The sequence below is a fragment of the Centrocercus urophasianus genome, unplaced genomic scaffold (assembly GCF_019232065.1).
Source record: "Centrocercus urophasianus isolate 14NV4802_14NV808 unplaced genomic scaffold, USGS_Curo_1.0 seq_17, whole genome shotgun sequence".
NCBI lineage: Eukaryota > Metazoa > Chordata > Aves > Galliformes > Phasianidae > Centrocercus > Centrocercus urophasianus.
The window spans coordinates 2,456,624-2,478,872 of NW_024884722.1; the positions used below are offsets into that span (position 1 = coordinate 2,456,624).

General features: G+C 41.3%; 1 protein-coding gene across 2 annotated transcripts in view; it reads right to left on the reverse strand.

Moving 5' to 3' along the window:
* Window positions 1-22,249, reverse strand: part of DOCK1 (dedicator of cytokinesis 1) — a 272,410-nt gene that overhangs the window by 237,354 nt on the left and 12,807 nt on the right. For both annotated transcript variants that reach the window (XM_042817852.1, XM_042817851.1), the window contains exons 2-7: window positions 14,829-14,912; window positions 10,611-10,651; window positions 8,280-8,335; window positions 6,703-6,799; window positions 3,407-3,555; window positions 185-320 (exon numbers count right to left, since the gene is read on the reverse strand). In XM_042817852.1, coding sequence (XP_042673786.1) covers window positions 185-320; window positions 3,407-3,555; window positions 6,703-6,799; window positions 8,280-8,335; window positions 10,611-10,651; window positions 14,829-14,912 — 563 coding nt within the window. The remainder of the gene's footprint in view (window positions 1-184; window positions 321-3,406; window positions 3,556-6,702; window positions 6,800-8,279; window positions 8,336-10,610; window positions 10,652-14,828; window positions 14,913-22,249) is intronic.

Sequence of the window (22,249 nt, forward strand, 5' to 3'; positions counted from 1 at the left end):
AAAGGAAAAAAAACCACAACAGTTAAACAGTCCCTGATGCTACTTCTTATAAAATATTTAAACCTGATAACTCCTCATAAACATATCGGATCTTTCATTACCAATGCTAACAGTAGCAGTAATCTAGTTAAGATACAATCTTATGTTTCAAAGGGAAAAGGCACAGCTGCACAGCAGTTCTTACTTTTTCCTCCAGCAACCTCTCTTCCACTTGCTTGGAAGCTATTTCATGTGCTCTAAAAAGGCTGATTGTGCTCGTCTGCTCCGGGTCCAAAATATTGCCATCTTCATCTCTAACGACCAGATCTAAATCAAGAATCCTGAACAGAAACAAAACATGCTTGTGAATAACAGTACTCAAATAAACCCTTCAATAACACCTGCAAAGTGTTTACTGTTAACAGCATTTGCTCCTGACGTGTGATAGAAATAATTATTTGATGCTTGGTAAAAGTATTTAACATGTTACCAGCCCAGGAGATAACCATCCCTAGCTGGAAGACACTTTTTCCCCACCAGCACAGGAAGAACTGATGTACATGAAAGAGCAGAACAGCTGGGGAAGCAGTTTCTTAAACAACTGAATTTGCAGGAGCTGTTTGTTGGAACTGTCAAATGGATCAGAGCAGACATCTACATTCACGCCACATGCAAATTGGTCAGTTCTTTCCTTCCCACTCTATACTCTCCTCCAAAGCATATTAATCACAGCTCAGTGAAAATCTACAAAATACACAAAGGCACAAAATGTCCCTCTTTATTCAAGGCAGAAGCCAGGTTTCTGTCAGCAGGCAGTTAACATCCACGTTTATCTTCTGCAGCAAGGAAGGTTTTTGCCATAACCAAGTCCAACCTTTTTCCATGGGACTGCAGTGCTGGCAGTGAAATCAAGGATAAGGAAAACTGGAGTCTAAGTCGACCTTATTTCTCTTTTTGTCTTCTCTAAGACTTATCTCTTCATCTCCCCATCAATAAAAGTGGTCCCAAATACTACCACCTCTAATTACATAGTCATCTCTCATGATGGAGCTGCTGGAACTTTGCCTTTTATATGTTTGATCACTAAGCTTAAATCAAACTTGCTGGACCTGAGAAGCCATGGAAAGGTTCACTGTCTGAGTAAATCCCCTTGGACAGGACCCAGAAACACTTGAAGAGCATGAGCTGTGGAAAACTTCTTGCCCTCCTGACAAGGGGGAAACCCAAAGGTTTGGAACAAATCTCTGAACTTCATGAGTCATTACAGAAACCTTCTAATTAATTGCTGCGTTACCTCAAAGGGGGAACACATCACTCAAGCAAGCCACAGAGTGCAGGTCATTAATTAACACCTCCTAAGCTCTGCTCCAAAGTGCACCTAAATATCCTAAGTACTCTAAGCAATTCACAGACAAGTTTTTCAGTGAGGAAGTGGTTTCATCATTGAAGGGGAACAGAAAAGCAGCCAAAAAACACAGTTTTGGGACAGCAGCCCAACCAAGTGGACGAGAGGAAAGCAACTCACAGGAGCAATCACCCACAGCCTTCAGCACACCGACAGGACAAGAACGGATGCACAGATTGTCAAGTGAACAGAAGTGAAGTACACTTGGGTTTAATTCCTTTGTCTTATCCCTTAACTTGCATTTGTTGCTTAGAAAAAAAAGAAACAAATTTCTCCTTGAATGTCCCAGTTGCAGATTTTTGCAATTGAACAAGAAAGATGTTTTTGCAACAAAATTATCTGACCCAATTTCAGACAAACAATATAAATGCAACTTCATAAAAGTACTTTCTCACTTCCTCAGTTATTTTGACAACATGCAGCAAAATTGTCATCTTTATTTATAGGAATATCTTATTTACAAATCAGTATTTCACAAAACAGGAAAAGTTAGAATACGATTAGATCAGAAAAAATTTATAAAATGCATAATGAAGTCTTCTTGTCTGCATGTGGCCTTCCAGTACTTGAGAGTATAAGGAGAAGGTGGAACAGCTGTTTACAAGGGTGGATGGTGAGAGGACAAGGGGGAATAGTTTTAAACTGAGACAGGGGAGGTTTAGGTTGGATGTTAGGAGGAAGTTTTTCCCGCAGAGGGTGGTGAGGCACTGGCACAGGTTGCCCAAGGAGGCTGTGGATGCCCCATCCCTGCAGGCATTCAAGGCCAGGCTGGATGTGGCTCTGGGCAGCCTGGGCTGCTGACCTGCACATAGCAGGGGGTTGGAAGCAGATGAGCGCTGTGCTCCTTTGCAACCCAGGCCATTCTATGACACCAAAATCATCGCTTTTGCTTATTTTAGACTGAAGTGGATACAGGACTACGTTAAGAAGCATATAGGATCCGTTCAGGTGTTAGCATTTATTTAGAAACTCAAATTCACTTTTCTCCCATATTCTACAGAGAATGTTCTGATCACTGAATTAGTTCATTAGAACATTATGAATATAAAGCACGGCACAAAATGTTCTACTGTGTTTGAACACTGAGCATCTGGAGGTTATTCAGAGTAACTTTAACCATCTCCTCAGACAGATGGTAAAATACAGTAGCCAAACAAACAATATCAACAACATCTGGTCAACTGTCTATTGGGGTACAGCAGTCCACGCCTTGGATGATACATGCAGAAGCACTGACTGAATGGGCTTATTGGTTTATTGTTTCATTTCAAATTGTGGCTTTTGGAAGTCATGGGGAAGTTCTTTACTATGAGAGTGGTGAGGCTCTGGAACAGCTGCCCAGAGAGGCTGTGGATGCCCCGTCCATCCCTGGAGGTGTTCAAGGCCCTGGGCAGCCTGGGCCAGCATTAAATGTGGAGGTTGGTGGCCCTGCATGAGGCAGGGCGTTGGAGTTTCATGATCCCTGAGGTCCCTTCCAATCCAAGCCATTCTGTGACCAAGGCCATACTACAAGTTTGACAGCTCTCAAAGAATGAAGCACCAATAGCTGAAATATGATGAGTTATTTACATCACAGGGATTCAAATACTGGTTTGCACAACACTTTTTCAGTCTCTAGCGCAGAGACAGTACTACAATGTTCTCTTGGTACTCAAAATACTCTGTCACATTTTTTATGCTGCAGAAGAGTTTAAATGACATCTTGAAGAGAAGAAATACTTGTGCTTTTTAACTGACCTTAAAAAAGACACAGAAAACTTCACACTAATCTCAAATTGCATCAGCAAGCAAGGAAGAGTTACATAAGGATCCTATTTTATATATTGCAGTTTGCTCTATACTAAAGAGATGCTGTATCAATTTCATTCTTTATCATGCTATAATAGGACTTTCAACATACCATTATTCCATCTGCATAAACACAGGAATAAAGATACTACAAGACATCGTTGACAGCTAATGTGTAATACAAAGCTGGTTTGCTTTTCCATCAGAAACACTTGGAAAATATTGCTCACAAACCTGTTTCCATAGTCAATTTTGGCAGTGACCTTCTTTTTCAGTTCTTTGAGCTCATCTTGGGGGAGAGTCCCAGACAGTATTTGAGATCTCCACTCAATAAGGTCATATATCATGTGCCGTACACTGCGAAACATTTCCCTGTTATCTTGCTGTTTGGAGGAAAAAAAATGAGTACAGGTTAATTCTGAAGTCTAGTGAACATCCTTTAAGTACATAAAATAAATTACAATTGTAAGATAGGAATTTAAAAGCATACAAGTCTATAACTAGCTCTCACATAGAGCCTAACTACAGCACACTGCTACAGACAGAACACTGAATACACATATTTATGTATACACACACATAAATATATACACACACATTCATATATACATATGTATGTCTCTCTATAGAACACTGAACACAAGGAGTCATATGCTCTGCATTGGGTACCTAAAGAAATATAAACGTTTGTGTTTAAGTCATCTTAAAGTCATAATGGTTTTGATAATGGCATTCAGTCAATGTTTTTTTATAATCCTCTTCCTAGCCCACAAAATCTATCCAAGCCATTAACTCATTACAGAAGACACCTTTCTAAATACCCTTTATCACCAAACTGTTCAGGTTACGCATACCGGTCCTTCATTCAGACTACACTCAGGTCTTATTGGATTGAATCCAACCAGAATAATTAAATAATTACCATGCAGTTAAAACAGGCTGCTATGTCTGAAAAATGAAGACCTGCAGAATGTGCAGAAAAATAACACAACGCCTGAAAGGCTCCAGGAAAAAATATATCTAACTGTGAAATGTAAAGGCTTCAGTCTGCTCAGATCATCGAAAAGCTGACTTGATTATAGTGTGAGAACTTCCACAGAGAAAATATCAGTTATTAAAAGCTCCTTAATGTCGCAGAGAAAGACACAACACGCTCCTGTGGCTGGAAGCTAAATGCAGACAAATTCAAATGAGAAGGAGGTTTATGATTTTCAGCACTGCAGGCAGTCATAAGCTAGTGAGACAAAGATCATGCCACTTCCTCCACCATCTGCAAATCAACACCAAATGCCTATTTGATACCCAAAAATACAAATTATGGGCTGAAGGGTAAGTGTGGTCATTTAACGAGCTTTGATAAGCAACGTGTGGATAACACAGATCTCTCCAGTCTGTAAACTGAGTGGTTTGAAACCTGTCACCTCCAGACAACATAACCCCACTGAAAGAAAGGGATCTCAAAGCACCAGTCCTCTTAGCACCAGATAAACACATGCACTTAATCTAACAGATACACTTGAGATAAAGCAATGAATAAACTCGCCAAGCATTCTACCCATCCAGCAGAGGGACTGCATCCCCATCTGCCACCGAGCTGAGGCTACTGCTGGTGTTAGCTCTGCTCCTCAATGCCAAGCTCTTAGAAAAGCAATACAGCATTCCACAGCTGACCAACACCTCCCCACAAACAAATCCCGGCCACAGAGACACGACACATAATAGTTAGAACAAGCAACTCCTACATTAGGAGAACTTCGTAACTCCTGGAAAGTTCCAACTGCAGAAAGCACACACAGGTCCTGGTAAGAAAACTTCTAACAATGACTCTTCCCACTGCTCTTTTCTCCCTGCGCGTGCACCACAATCACATCTGATCACACACATCCAAAAAAGGGGTCATCAATGCCAAAATGAGTATAACCCTGCCATCAGTAACACACAGAGCAGCAGAACTCAGCATAAATACAAGTCTCACAACCTGGTCAGAACTGCTGATCAAACAGCTGAATAGGGTGACATTTTAATTTTCCCTCTTTATATTCACAATAGTAATAACTGAAATATTAAATATTAACTGAAATATTAAGGATCCTTCTCAAGAATTCCTATCTTGCCTCTCTCAGCTTCTCCCACTGCAGACTCTGCTCCTCCTATTTCACCTCTGCCCATTGATTTCACCCTTGCTCCTCAACACACAAGCTCTCCAGTATCATCTCACATTAAAACTCTCTTTACATACGATCTGCTTCTCTTCACATGCCACACTGTCCTCCATCTTGTCTTCTGCAACACGGGATCACTTCCAGCAGACTGGTTTTGATCTCACCTTCACGTTCACAATTGTGATTCAAAACATCTTAAGACTTAAAATCCCTACTGATGGGCTTTAGGTCAGTTGCTCAGAAATCCTGGTTTCTATCCACCTTCAAATATCCTTTAACAGTACACCAAGTATAAAACAGGCACATGAAAATGGGAATTTCTCATTTCCTGCCATCTTCAATTTTCCTGTATTAAAAGCAGTAGTTTTTAGCAGTAGCTTGTGTTCTCAGTAACATTACAATATTCATTCCTCATTATACAGCCTCTCCTGGTACAACTGAAGATTTCAAATGAACATTTATAAGGGATGAATATTCCTCATTAAACCCCACTTTAAAAGTAACGCTTCAATATTTGCACAACTTAGTTCTAATGCTTTTATACAGAGAAAGCATGAGAAGTCAAAGCTAGGATACCTGAAATCCAACACCATGCTGCTGGTTTACATTGGAACTGCTTTTTCAGCTGTATGTTTGAATGCTACTTGCACCTTACTTATAGATACTTCTCCCCTGTGCTGTTTCACAGATATTATTCTTCTCTATTTATCCATTTGAAAAACTTATTTACTGCTACAAGTTACCAAGGATGTATTCTTAAGTGCTTAGAACTTAAGCACGTGAGAAAGAAAAAAAGTAATTTATTTCATGCAATGTCTAAATGTAGGGTCAATACATTTGAAGCAATCAATCAAGTACAAGAGCACTGACAAGCACAAGGCCTACACTGATAAATCTCCATAAGGTTGAGGTTTACACCAAGGAATTTGGCATCAAATATAAGAATTTCTCCAAGACTAGCAGCCTGAACATTTTTTCTCTGCTTAACACAGTTGCCTGCAGACTGGGAAAGCCCAATGCATACCTCTAAAAACAGTGTATTCTGGATAATAACACTTCATAAAAAAGGATTTTCTGTCTAGTCAGTCATAATTGCTCACCAAGTTATTATTAGAACAAGGTATCACTCCACAGAGCCGTCTCTGCACAAGAAATGCAAAATATTCATAAAATATACAGACAGGCTTCTGAGTTTTGTGCCTTAACACAGACGATGCTGAAGAGCTGTTCCACATAAAGCAGCCTTCAGAAACCTTAAGAGAGGGGGCAATCCGTTACCTCTTTTTTCATACTTCTCCCTGTACCTTCCATGGCATCACTTTCTCCCCCACACACCACGTCCTACTGCGATTACAAACCGCTACTTACGACGTATAACTGCCGCCATATTATGGACCACTCCCGCAGCGTTGTGGTGACCTCCTGAATCAGGGGCAGCTCGTTGGGAATAACGGTTTCATGTTGCCTTAAACGAAAAAAAGGCTGAGTTAAGTAATAGTTTTGGTAGGACAGCAGAGCTGTTTCTAAAAGGAACTGGTGGTCATTTCCAAAACCAGCCCAACGACGACAGGCTTCAGAAGAACACCACTGATTGCATGTTTAGAAGTGAACCAAGAATATATCATCCCAAAGAGGGGAAGCAGAGCACGCCATTACTACCACATGACGTGAAGGATAGCTAGCAGAGACTTGAGGCTGTGCTATCGGGCTCATGCTTCTTTCCCTGCTTGTGTGTACACTCACAGTACACCAATACATACCTCATGGTATCAGTTGTTATTGAGAGGCTGATGTTACAAGGAGCAACCAAGATGAAAGCCAGATATGCAGCACACGCAATAGCATGACACTAATGTCTAATTGTTTTCCAAATTATTGGTCTTACGAAGAAAATGGGGCATGCAGGTCATTACCAATACGTTTCTGTCTGGTTTTAAAACTGTGCCATCCAAGTACAAAACAGCAGCCAGGCCTTTTAATATTTCTAAAGTAGTGTACTTAAAAGTAGTTTTCTAATCAGCAAGAAAGTTGTCATTATGCAGCAATCATATGATTAGTGCTTTTATCATTTACATATTTAATAGTGTATAAAAATAAATCGGGCACAAAGGAATAAAATAGCTTAATCCTGTTACACTCCGTTTCATACCTAGCTAATCATTTATTAATTTTGAGTTTTTCTGATTCCTGGTATTTTTCCCAGCTTTTTAAGGAATTTTTTATACCAATGTTATGAATTTTAACACGCACAGCCAGGAATACTGGTCTGATATGTAAGGATCTGAGCTTAAATAGCAACTAAAGGAAAACCAGCCCCAACTATTTACAGCCACATCAGACAAGGGAAACAGGAGCATCACAAAACAAACCATCTCTCACTGCACAGCAGTGCTGCAGGAAGGCAGGAAACTTCTCAAGGAGATTGGAAATGATGTCTGGACAACGGCTTCAGTGAGGGGTCCAGTTTACAAGACTTACTGCAGGGGCAAATTCAGTGCCTGAAACTTCATCTGTCTAAAGAGGAAGGTATCACATATCAAAAGCCTCTTTTAGTAGATCAGACAGAAGCGGTAGGATTTGAAGGTCAAAAGATAAACAAAGTGTGATAACTGAAATCAGGAATTAAAACAGAGGTGGACTGGAAGAAGTTCATCTAAGTAGAAGTTCATCTACGTGTCAAGGGAGCCATAAAAGCTACAAAGAAAATGAATCAATTATCAATTGATTTCAGCTTTCGCATCCATGCAGAGCAGCTCAACTTTGTGAAGATGCAGTCAGGGATGGCAGCACTGGCAGCAGCCCCTCTGCTGCTGCACAAACACACACTGCTGGCATGAGCTCCTTAACAAGCAGAAAACAAGTGCAAGGTATCTGATAACACACTGAAATTACATCTACGCAAATAGAAAAACGGATTTTTTGTGATCTTTTCAAATGAAACTCACCCTTTTCCTTCGACTATTGCTTCCTTAAGGTGAATATAGGAGGCAGGAAATATGCCCTTTGAGAGGGAGGGAGAGGAAGAAAAATTAATGTTGCACATAATACATTTATCACCTAACAACCCACCAAGATACACCGCCAGTTCCTCATGGAGCCACTACACCCTTTTAAGTATCAGAATATTTTATTTTAAACATCCATTTAAATGTTTTAACACATGACCATCTGATGAAGTGTTACTGCAACCTTAGCAAATAGATACTCAGCGTTTTGGAGCACCCAGATCTTACGAGATGGACATACTACACAACAGAGAAAGCATGGCTGAAGGATTCTACCACTGAATTCACCTACATCACACGATGGAGACTAAGGGGTGCTGCTACATTTAGTGAGCATGGTGGTGATGGGCTGATGGTTGGACTGTGCACAGTGGGCTCAAGTGCATGACATACATTTAACTGCATGCACATGCAGAACACAACCATCCCATATCACAACCATAGCTGACATACAGTACTGTCTCTTATCAATGTATTGCTATTACGACAAGCCAAAAAACTCCACAGCAGACAGTACTGCAAAAGAAGCGGTGCTTCTTTTAAAAAAAAGTTCTAAATTACTCTCAAGATTCTAAAAGTAATAATTGGAAAATAACATAAAATCATATTTAAAAATATAATTCAAGACAAGCTGAAGAAATAACTTCCCACCAACTTGTTCATAGTGCAAGCAGTTCCATTTTCTGTTTGGGAATGCAAAACAATTCTTAGAAAACTGAGTAATTCCTTCCTCAATCTGTGCTTTGTTCCCTACATCCCTCTCAGCAGAGCATAGCAGAAGTCTCTCAAACAAGACTCAACTGCAGTGCTCATTTTATGTCATAAAGTTATGTCTACTTCAAAGCAACTTAAAGCAAAACTGTTTCTTGCAAAGACGGATGAAAAACAATCTCTGTAGAAGTCACTGAAGTGCCTGAGCTCTGAGCTGCACGCCCTGTTTGAATACATGGGGAGAGAGGTCAGGGAGGGAGCAAGCAAAAAGCAAAAGAAACCAGCAAGCACCACCAAAACCCACCCACCCAGCAAGGGGGGCAGAACAGCTTCAGGGAGAAAGAAGGTGGCACAGGTCATGCAGGTCACCAGAGGAGGAACACAGTGATGACCAGAAGGTCTGGCATGCAAGCAAGACACACCAATTACAGCAATACCAGCAATGATACCTGCTGCCCAGATGGGAAAGAGCACACTCATCCTTCTTAATATCTACGGGCAAGCATGTCTTCCACTGCCTTTAAAAAGAACTCTACCAAAGCTTCACATTTTAAGGGTTTCAATTCTACAATACCATAGAATAAGTTTTCTTTCAGAAGTTACTACGTTTAGCTGCAGTTGGACAAACACACCAACACCTGGAATCAATTTAAGCCAAGAGGAATGCATCCATTCTGCTCAGGCTGAATGGGGCATGCTCACTAAATATGATTTGTAAGAAATTTAGCACATCTCTGAAAAAAGAAAGCACTAAAATAGAGTAGAAATAAACACAGACCAGGCTTGGTTAGGAAATGGGTGGGATGAACCACAGAGCTAACTCAGTACTTTCAGAGATTCAGAAACAACAGCTCTGCATGCAAACATGCAAATTTTAAGTGTTTTAATTTAAAACTTAAAAAAAAAAAAAAAAACACAGATAAAAGTTGTGTAATTCTGGTTAATGACTGCTATAAAGTTAAGCCAAAAAATAAAAATAAAATGCAACATTACGAGCAGCATTTGTGCTGTTTCCTTACTTTTTATTTCAGAAAAGCTGCTATAAACAGCAGCACTTCATGCACGCTTCAAGCTGAACAACCAGGCTAAATTGCACTGCAGGAGATTACTGCCCCCCTCATGGAGAATGACTGAAAAATCACAATGTAGATCTCATCGCTTTCCAAGACGCAATTGCACTGTACAGGTAATGTGTTATTTAACAGACAGCAAACTGTCAGCCTGCAAGCAGATCAGCTGAGATGTGAAGCTCTTAACTTTCACAGAGGTGAAGGCTCTGGCACACATGTTATTGCAGAGCACAAGCTAATGCACATCAAGCTATCTGAAGTAACTTCGTATGCATACACTTAAATTCAGGAAAAAAAAAATAGATACACAAGTAAGTTTCTGGATCTCATTACAGTAAGTTCCAGTTAATTTGAAATATTCCCATTTAGTCCAGTAGCCCAGTTCCCAGAGATCACTGCCACGCAGCAACATGACACGGAAAGATCTGTGTTCAGAGCAGATCCCCAAAGGCACCATGCCATGTCACGCAGAAAAGCAAGCAGCACTCACCTTCTTGGATTTCTTCCTCAGTGTGTAACCTCTGTACCAACCTAGGGGGAAAAAGAGGAGACAGCATTAAAACCTTACACCTCCCAGCAGTTGCTCCTTCCCAGCTCAGCAGCCCCTGCCTCGTTTGCACCAACACACAGTGAGCATCCTGGCTAAAAGAAAGCCCAAAAGCTATAAAGTTGAGGAGGATGGGAAAACTGAAGGGGAATTCTATGTGGCAGAGATGGTATTCCACACAATGCATTCAACTGAGATTCATTTCATTTTAATTCATGATTCACCAACGTGAACAAAACCAACTTAGAAGCATTAACCTTCTGGTACCTACTGTTCGTTTGATTTTAAAACCTGTTTACGTTGAACAAATTCAAGTTTTCAATTGAAGATCAGCCATTTGTCACCTCTTCAGAAGACAAGAATGTTTCAGGATTTACAGTTCACAAAACAAAACAGAAAAGCGGGCAGAGGTCCTGCGGAAGTTTGCAAAAACTAAAAACACAAACATGAATCAAGATGTCTGGTAGACAGCATCTGCTCTTACAGCAAAATTCCTTATCTGCACTCCAGGATAAGGAATACAAACTGAAGTCTCAAGCACGGAGGATTTTTCAGCCTGTTCACCATCTGCCACCGGAGAGATTCATTATCTTCTCACTGCCCCAGACCATTGTCCTCTGTGCCCATGTGGGGACAAGGCCCAAACTGATGAGCTCCATTGCCCTGCCACAGCCACCACCATGTGTCCCTCAGCCACACAGCTCTACCTCTGCCACCTCTTTTCCCAACCCATCCTGCTGCCTGAACCAGGACACGGCTGAGATGGAGAAGCCATCTCTAACTAAGCCAAAATATAATGTCTCTTCAAGTTGTCAATTCCCCTTTCATAGCAGAAGCACGGATGCAGGAAGCTGCCTCCCCATCTCCTGCACCAAATACAGCAAGGGCAGGGCAGGCAGTGACACATGGGTGCAAAGGCATCACGAAGCTGTTCTCACCTATGCAGTGGCCCTGCCTCATTTTACTCCCAGCATTTCTAACCTCTGCCACTTTGGAGGTCTAAAACAAGTGAAAAAAAGAAAACCTGATGGAAAAGAGAACAAATATCTGATGTCAAACATTGACCTGCAGAATCCAGCAAACAATTTCAGATCCTCCTTGGTCTGTTTACAGCAAATTCGGCTTCACACAAAACATCAGTGAGAGGAAAACAGGCTGATGTCATAAATGTTTTCTAAATTGCTGTGGGCATTTAAGTGGTTTAGCTGCACATGACAGGGTTTTGAGCCTCTCCCTGTAAAATACTATGGGATACAGTGGCTGGAAGTACCCATCCAAGTAAATGTCCAACAAAGAAAAGGGAGGCACCTGCAAAGGGCACAGGAAACCCTTGGCCAGCACTGTTCTTGATACTTGCTATGCATTTACCCAGGATAGGTATTAATTACATTTAAAAAAGAAAATAAGATATATAAATAAAGAACAATAAACAATAACTAAATACTATTTTAAACTGCCTATTTTGGAACCTAAACTACACCTTTCTATAGCAGCTCTAGAAAATGAGCAGCTGCTCAAATATAAACATTTTGCTTCAAAGCTTATTTACTGCTATAGCTCACAGCATTTCTCCTTAATAAATAAATCTTACTTATTGATCACGTCTCCATTTTGACTTCTACCCAATTATATAAAGAAACAGAAGACAGACAACAAAAATGAGGCATGTGCTAGTTCAGAATGCAGCAAATATCTGTTTAGGGATATTACTTGAAAAAGCAACCCTTCCTTCCTGACACATGAATGCTATTTATCAAGGCACACGGCCCTGCTATCATCCAGCTTTTCCTGCAAGGTTCACATTAAGAAGCGCACCAGGAAATTTTCAAATGGAAAAATGAAATTTTCTGCAATTCAACCTGAAATAATAACAGTAATTTGACTTTAATGATCCATTATTCTCTCAACTGTTGTTAGAAAGGAGCTTCATCTTTCCTTTGGGTCCTTGAAGAGCAGAAACATTCCAGTTTAACAGTGGAAAACACACACATCACCAATCCCATCACCTCGATACAAACAGCAGCTGCTTGCAACAAGCCTCAAACTTCACCGAAACTGCAAGTGAAAATACCTGTAAAATCGGTTCAGCACTTCAGAGAGCAAGTACACTGTTCTGACTAAATTTTAAAAGATGAGAATGTTTCAGTACTAAAATTAAATTCTGAAGTTCTCTTTTTTTGTGTTTTTTTTTTTTTTAAAAAACCTGCAAGTACCATTTGAAGCACATATAAGCAGAGTCCACAGTAGCAATCCAATCCAGTACAAAATCCAACATTAGCCCGGCTGGTCTTACAGCAAAAACCTGCTATAAGCTCTTCTTCATGACAAAGGGGATTTAGAGAAGGCAGCAGTTACAACCCCACTGCTTGCCAAACCCTACCAAGCCACTGCTTCCAAGACAGCCCCCCATCCAGCAGCCCTCCAGGCAGGTGTGTGAGCGCAGCTGGACATGGGGCACCTGCAGACACCAAGGCAGCTCTCCTGAGGCAATCCTCCCAAAGGCCCTGGGAAGGAACTGGAAGATCAAAGAGCTCAAATAATTACCCAGTAATGGCAGCTCTGTGAAGAAGAGAGGTAAGAACTACAGCAGCTCATTTCTCATCACAGCAGGGAAGTAATGAGTAACTATTGTACAAAATGCTTGGCAGAACATTAATTTATTTGCACTTCTTTTAATGTAAACTCATCCCAGTCACACAAAGATGTCAAAAGCCCAAAACCATGAGCTGAGAGCACAAAGGTCTTTCTGTTATTTGAGTCGAAGAGGAAAAGCAAGTCATCTCCACCATCCCATTAAATTACCAGCAGTCACAATTTGACACGGTTTCATGCTCCCTATGCAGGACTCAGTGTTTCTCCCACATTCATTAAGTAAATCAATTTAGATACACAAAAATACTAATCTGCTTAATATTTAAATCTTTCTACTTTTAATAACAACTAATGCAAAAAAAAAAAAAAAAAAAAAAATCATATAACTTCATATAACAGAAAAATTACTTTGCATAGTCAAACCTGAGATTCCAGTGGCAACCTGAATCTTACAGGAAAATGCCAACCCAGAAACAAAGAGAAAATTAACTTGCATGTAGTGATGAATCAAGCTTGTTACATCTGTTGAAATAACACTGTTTGAGTAGATGTAACTATAAAAAAAAAAAAAAAACTGATTAAATCAATATCTAAAACTAATTTAGCACTCGGACCAAAAGATCAAGGTCTAGAAACAAAGGCATTCAAAACAGCAAACAAAAGGCATTTGCAAAGTTTAGTTATATCACAGAATCACCAAGGTTGGAAAAGACCTTGAAGACCATCCAGTCCAACCATCCACCTATCACCATTTGCTCTCACTAAACCACATCCCTCAACACAAAATCCAAATGTCCCTGAACACCTGCAGGGTCGGTGACCCCACCACCTCCCTGAGCAGCCCATTCCAGAGCCTGCCTTCTCTTTCAGAAAAGTAGTGTTTATATGTCGCTTATATCTCTCCAGTCTGCAGCAGGCTACGCAATTTACAGCCTAGGATGTAATGAAAGAGATGGATTTTATTTGGCTTGCTACTGGATCAAGGAAGAGCAGAAAAGTGTTCTGACAACTTTCACATTCTGTTGACTATCAAACACAGCATCCCGATCCCCTTTTTCACACATCAAGGAGGAAGGATTTTGCTATGCCTAGTGCTTGTACCGTTCCATATCAAAACAAGCAAAGCATCTGAAAGCCTGAAATCGGTCATAGCACTGTAGCACATGTATCCAATCTCACAAGAGACATAAATAATTTAGGACCCCGGTGACTTTCAAATTCAGATTAAACTTCTTTTAGCAGCAGATGCCTTCGCATTACCCAAGGGTATCCAAAAACATCTATCATTTCTCTAAACGTAGGACAGATGCTGCAATCGATCCATACAAATAAAGCTGTGAGAACATCCATCTTTCATAGGAAAGGAGATGGTTATTCACCAGGTATCGACCACACGCTTCTTCGTTCACATCTAGCACTGGTTAATTCTGTGCTCATTAAAAACAAAGTGTTTTGTCCCTTTGCAAGAAAGCAAGTAATTCATCACCTGATAATACGGGATGATGAAGTCACAAACAGAAAAGCAGTTGTAAAAACAATGTTTGGACAATGCACGTTTTGCAAGCTTACCTTCATATGTTTCTAATATGTGCACAGTGTCTCCTATCTGTAAGGAAAGTTCATCTGGTCCCCTCGCGTCGTAATTGTAAAGAGCTAGACAGAGAAAACAAGGCAGTTAGCACATGCAAGGCAACACAGCTTTCAAGATTGTTACTTCTCCACACAACTGATATTACTATTCATTATTGCTACGTTCAGTCTCCTTGTGCAGCTTCTGGGTACGTTTGGTCAAGTTCCTCAATCCAACAGCATGTTCCCTTAGAGCAGATCTCAAAAGGCACACGCACACTGTTCAAAGTTAGCCTCTGAACCTACTTACAATGCTTTGCTTCTTCATAACAATACATTCAATTAATTTTTTTGAACCTGTCTGTTTTCCAGTACTTTGTGTCAGTGTGTTGCAGGAAGCCTCACATGCTGATCTGCCCTAAAGCAGCACTAAACGATCACCTTCAGCCTACACTAAAGCCAAGTGAATGCAGCAAATGCTGGAAGGAAGCTTTGGAAACTGCTCATGCCTCACAGCCATTGACCTGCAGGCTGCTGACACCTCGCAGAGTTCAATTCTGGACGGGAGAAACTCTGAGAAGAAGAAAAACTGTTGTGTTGTAGAGAAAGAAAGAAAGTCAGACTGAATAGTCAGGTATATATGCCAGCAAATAACTCAAGTAGAAAAGATGCATCACCCTACTCGCCAGTGACCTGACATTACAAACACTAACTTCAACTTTCAAGCCCGCCCCCCCCCCCCCCCAATTATTTACAGTTTGCTTTCTATGAAATGATAGAAAAGGAAGTTTTTTAGAATTGTCATCTGCAGAAGAACATCTGCAAAGTAAAGGAAAGGCCACTTCTCCCCACACTTCACAAAAGCAGCGCTAAAATCAGGAATGGCTCGAAGAACACTGGGCCTTCATCTGACAAATATGCTGCAAAATAGGTTTGATTAAGAAAAACGTATTCCAAAAATTTCTAGAAAACAGTTACAGCTTACAGCCTCTAAAACTATGCTTTGGTTTTGTTGGTTTTGATGTTCCCCATGGAAGAAATCCCTCTGAAAGAGACAAAGCCTTCTGATACCTGGTAGGATCTGCACAACCAAAGGCTACAAGCCCAGCATTTCATGAGACTGACGTTAATGAACTATAATGAAAGCAGACCAATGAGAGGTTCATTCATAGCCCACTTCGAGATGCTACGGATTTCTTAGCCTTGTATTTCCAGCACACAAAAGGCTGAGCTCCTCTGAACAGAGATCTCTTCTTTACAGTGGGAGCTTTCAGAGCACAGAGATTCGTTATTTGTCATAATGATCAGATTCCAATAATGCTTTTTTACCTCCATCGAAGTTATCTCTACATTTTCAGCCATCCCTTGTATAACCTGTTATTTCTGCCTTCCCACCATTTCCCAGGCATACAAGCTGTGCAGCACTGCCCACAAAGGCTCCAGCTGCTCTCTGCCATTACCACTATCAGAATAGAAAGATGCAGATGCATCTCTGGTGTAACTGAGATCAGCCCAGCCCCTCTCGCACGAGACCTTCACAGAGAGTTAAACCAAAACAGCTCACAGGACAACAACTCCAGGTAACATTCTCATTGCAGGTCACAAAGCACCTCCACAAAACCCTCAAAGCAAAACCTATAGCAGAAAGCACAAACCCACCCTTACACAACAGCGAGGTCTCAGACAGGCACCACCTCTGCTCCCCCCAGGCCATTTATTCCAGGTTCCAGGTGAGCCCAGCAGAGCAGCCCTGCAGCAGGGAGGTCAGCAACAGAAGAGCAGCATTCAAAACGTGGTCAGAAGGTACCGAACCCCACCATACAACGTTCCTGACATCGAACACGTGAGGAGGGTCCTTGGTTCTTTCCTGGGTGGTATACAGAATGAAAGAGGTACAAAAAAAAGCAATAGAAATAGGAAGGACAAAACATATGCAGCATAGGATCCTGCATAGTTTAGGAAAGGACACTTGAAGGTAAAAGCGTATAAAGAGCAAGCGGATTGCAGAAGCTAATAATCACCAGGATGTAATGGGGGCTTTAGAAAGCGATACAGTTTTATTGACATCAAAACAAGCCAAGCTAGCTATCCCTGTTTTAATGTTTTTGTTAACTTTCCCATTATTAAAACGAGATAAAATCCTTGGCTGCCAGGTATCTGGAACACAGTATTTCAAAGCCATAATTGCTATTCTACAGGAGGAGAGCGTTCAGTGAAAAACATTAACAAAAATTAACATTTTGAACTGTTCTGAGCAGAGGAATGTTAACAACCATGAATACATGGCACGCTTCCTAAACAGCAGCACAAGGGACAGTCTGTTTGATAACACTCAGCAGGAATTTTTTTCTGTCGGGTTTTTGGGAGTACCAGAAAGATGAAATTAATCAGACAGCATGAACTCTTCTGAGTTTGGATGCTTAAATCCAAACTTCTGGCCTTTACTTACGTTTCTTGAATGTCACAGCTGTCACCAGACTCAAGAGAACCTGAGGGGGCTCAAAGTGCAGAATGAGCCCATCTGAATCCTTCGTCTCGGAGACCCTAATGAGCAATCTCACCATGCAGCACCAAACACCCAAACCAGTAGAAGTTCACATTATGACAGACTAAAAACAGTTCTGCAGCAAGCTCGCACTTCAGCGAACCATTTCTCCAGCACTTAAACTGAATAACACTAAGGATCAAAGGCAACCGTGAATAAAAGACATTAAAATTTATATCCGAGTGCTAACTGGTGTCTGTCACAATGAGGAGGGTCATGTAACATGAACTTCACTGTAATGACCAATTCTCGACTGAAGATGACAAGCAGCCATTGAGCAGTAATTACTACCCATGACAGCTCCCACTGACCCCAGCTGAGCAACGAGTGGTGGCCAAAGAAGGAAGGCTTATTTCAAAATAATAAAATTTGGCTTGCAGCAGCATTCATAGATGATGAAACAAACAACCGGAATAACTATAAAGCACATTCCACCCCTGTGATTGCAAAACGAGGTTTGAGCTACTGCATACTCCTATGAAAGCCAGAAGATAACCCCCAGCATGGGGGATTCTTTATGCAGTGACATCAAAAGTTGTTACGACAGATCAAATGTCAGATTGGAGCTAACAACAACACTTTAACTAAAGGAAAAGAAAAAACAGAGGAATAAAGCACAAAACTGGTACATGTACGTCTTGTCTGGTCAACAACATACAGAGGCACAACTGAATTATGGATCAAGGCCCAGTATTTTCAAAAAGGAATTATGTAGCCAATAAATCAGCTTAAAAATATATTATGTATATCTTTGCTACAACTCACAGGCTAGGAGTATGGATACTTTAGTACCTAAAGATGCATAGCTAAGACCCAGCGCAAGCAAGTTAATCTCATGGTTAACACAGACTAATTCAGTGCTCCAGTGTTCTTTCAGATTGGGCATGGCACAATCAAAGAGGCACAGTCAAGCATTTTTCCTATTGCAAACTATAAACTATTCCTATAAACACTTCCCCTCCTTATAACAATACTATTCACAATGCAATCTCTGCACACTAGAGAAACGTTACGAAGTGATGGCCAAAAGATACCACAAGTCATGAGCTCAAGAAGGATGCTGCTTTCTGGCTCAACCAGCACGCTGCCCATCCACAGAAACACCACCAATGTCTGCTCAAGCACTTCTGCCACTTCCCCCAGTCTGGAGAATGCTCTGCAGAAGAGATGAAGTATCAGGTTCCTCATGCCCAGCACACGGGAATCAGCTTTAGGTGAGCAAAGGAATACTCTATAAAGGGGACCTCCTTCCAGAGGGCAGCTCTCCCTGAAAAAGACCTTTCAAAAGATGAAGGGAGAAAGCTTCAGTGCTCCAGGAAGAGCCGTGTTCTTTGCAGTCATCTGTATCTGACCACCGTTTCCTAATTACATTTATAAGGTTACTGTGTAGAAGAGAACAACGTTTTCTCAAAATTACAGAGAAAGAACTGACAAGCTTTCTTTCCCAGTTCCAGGCGTCATTAGCTATGATTTCACCTAGAGTTAAAGGAGTCTACCGTATTTGCAAGATCATATCTATGGACCACACTCCCTCAACCACCCTGTGATGGGCACTGCTGTACTGACTTACAAACAGACTGTTTCAGCTGCAGCCTTACACCTACCCTGCTTATAAAAGCCAAAGCAACCCACACCTCACCATGACAGGAAAGCAGGGGTTTCAGAGCGCTTGCTGACAATGAGTAAGGAACAGCTGATCAAAAGGAGCAGTGGATGGATTCAGTTACCAGGCTGACGTGAATACAGAGCAGTATTCAGCAGATCAGTTATCTGTGTCAGCCTGTTTGGAGTTCCAGCTCTGGGATTCAATGACCAGAACCAAAGCGGCAGGAAAAGCACAAGCAAAAAGAATGTGAAGTCACAAGTGACAGAAAGCATCCTGAAGCACCTCTCCTTTGCACACTGCTGTTCTCTGCTTAGGACAGCTATGTTTCTGCACCAGAGATATTTGTGCTCATCAGCTGAGTTCCCAGCCACGATGACCAAGCAGCTGGTAGCAATCACTGCTCTCACCCAGCCTCCCCCTTTCAAGGCAGGAAAGAAGCAGATCTACACAAAAGTACTGAAATGTCAAAAGCAAAGGGATTAGTGTGGGCACAGAAAGCACAAATTTTTAACTCCAGGAGTTGATAAAGAAAGGAACAATGAATAGGGCATTACAGTAATTGCACTAAACCCCATTTATTACTGAAGAATATAAAACAAACACCTCTACAGGACTGCATTCATCAACCTGTGCGCATTAGAGAAATGAAGAGTGCAAGACCAGAAGAATGAAAGAGAGGTGAAAGAGGAAAAGCAGTAAAAAGCAAACAAAGGTAACATCAGCATATACTGAAAAAGCTTTTCTCTGTATGAAAGCTGAGGTTGCTTAAGATACCATAAAAAAGTCACCACGTAATATTCCCTACAATATTTTTGCATTAAAGCCTGCATTAAACTCTACGCTCTGGAAAGAAAAAAACACACATTTAACATATTATCAAGCTTTATTCGATCGTATCTTTAAAAAAAAAATCCCACACACATTAATAATGCTTATTCATAAAAGCAAATCGAAACCAGAGATAGAAGCAATGCCTACTGCAAATCTCTACCACTGAAAGCACATCAGAAACCTGAAGACTTTCCTCCTGTTCATCTAAACAGAAGTGTTGGATTTCCATGTTATAGTGACTCCTTAGATCTCCATTACCTACCCTGAAATGTTTCCAATTATCACAATAGAGGGTAATGAAGAAACAAAGAACAAATTCACAGACCAGGATTTGCACCTAAGCTTTGCTAAGGATGACTGCCTCATCTGTAGGGCAACCAAGCACAGACCTTCCCAAGTCACTAAAGTCACTCTCTGCATTCTCATCCCTGGTTTCTCCAAGCTGAGATCATAGTTCTCAGTACTTCAGTTGTTTTGTCATCCAAACTGCAACAAACTAGTCAATTTGCACAGGAACACACTCAATCCAGAGGTGAATCTGAGCTCGCTGGCTGAGCAAGCCAAGGGCCACCCAAGCTGTAAGCATCACTAAGCACTAAGTCAGGTTGTGGAACAGATGGCAGCACAGGGGAGCAAGATGTTTTGCAAAACATCTGGTCTCTTATCACTACCCAGCATGAATTAGTAAGCTGAAGAGACTTTGTAAATCCAGGAAAAAATAAAAGAAAAAGAAAAAATAACAAACTGAAGTCATTTTGCCTTCCAGAAGTGTAAGCACTGTGCTGCTGCATCCTCCAGGCAGAGCTCATGTAGGAGAGAACAAGATGCTCATGAATAAGAAATGAAATAAAATGGAGTCCTAGACCTACCTAAGAGTATCCAAATTCTGGCTTTTGCTCCTCTCACCTTTGAAGACAGACACTTGTTCTAAGGGAGTTGATGAAGATTCCAACTATTACCAACCTTCTCCCTCCTCTTTTTTGCCAATTAATCTGCGCTCTGAATGTTCAACCAGTAAGTGCTGAGGATATGAAGTCAAAAATAGTGTTAAAAAAAAAAAAAAAAGAGAGATCACCACCAACTGCAATATTAATAATGTGGCATACTGCATAGGTAACATAAAGGACAATCAAGAACATTTAAATTAATTTTTAGTATTAAGAAGTCCCTTAACTGAAATACATGACATGCAATAATCACACAACCCAAACTCTTCTACGCTGGCATTTGTAGTCAGGAAAATTCTGACTTCCACAAGCACAAAAGATTGTCAAGAGGCAGACAGATGCCTTGGCATTTGTCTTCTGTTAACCTAGAATCACACAGTTTTGACGTTCCCCTGATTTTCCTGTACTTCTCCACTAAAAGCAACAGCTTGGCTCTCACTATGGTGGTCAATTGGCCATGTTCTTAAAGAAGGCAATGACAAAATGCAACCACGCACTGCTCCATCCCTGCCACGGTGCACCTGAAGGACCTCTGTGCCTTTAACAGCTGCAACCTGAAATGGCTTCTACCCAAAATCTTTGCAAAACCTTTGATATTGTTGTTCCTAAAACACATCGAAATACACACCGAGGAAGAGGAAGGAGGAAATGAGTTAAACACCGGATGGAAGAACTCGTGCAGCTTACGGTCAGTGCTGGCACAGATGCAGTGTGAGCCAGCCAGGAGTCAACAGAGGCCAGTTAATCAGAATGAGGCTGCACAAAAGATCAGTGGCCCAAGCAGGCATTTCTTCAGTGATAACCAAGAGAAAAAAAATAATACAGTGAATAGAAAACAGAGAAAGCAAGACCTTGTGGCCAAGCACAGGAGGGCAACAGCATCAACTTCAGCCAGCAGTGCCCACAGCCTTGGAGAAGGTCCCAAACGGAGCAGCGCAGTTCACAATCACCTTTCCAATCACAGAATCAGGTGCATGCATCCCCAAATGACCTCCATTTTAAAAACAGTTCATGAGAGAGACTGCACCAGAGTGAGGTGCAAAGCCCTCTGGTCCTTTCCAGGCCGAAACAGCACAAACTCCCACTGCCAAAGTCTGCAGACACTGAATCCCAAGCTACCAATCTGATGCTCAGGCAGGGCATGTAACTTCCTAAATTGTTGGGCACATCACTTTTCATACAAGCTGGGTATAGGGCTGGCAGTGGATGCTCAGTTCCCCAGCACCTGCTGCTTATGGGATGAAGCAGAGATTTTTATGAAAATACCTTTTTCAGCTGTCTGCTGGTGTTGCACCAAATCCAGACAGAAGAACGTTTTATCTGCATGAGGATTCTGACAAACACAGCCCACACAGCACTCCTGTAGCTCCACTCGAGGATGCCTGAAGCGTCAGTCCCATTTCCCCAAGTTTTTCCCCTTGCTATTGCAGGTCTCTATCTCACCAAACATATTTTTGTGAAGAGGGTGCCTTTCCCTGAGCATTTCCGCAGC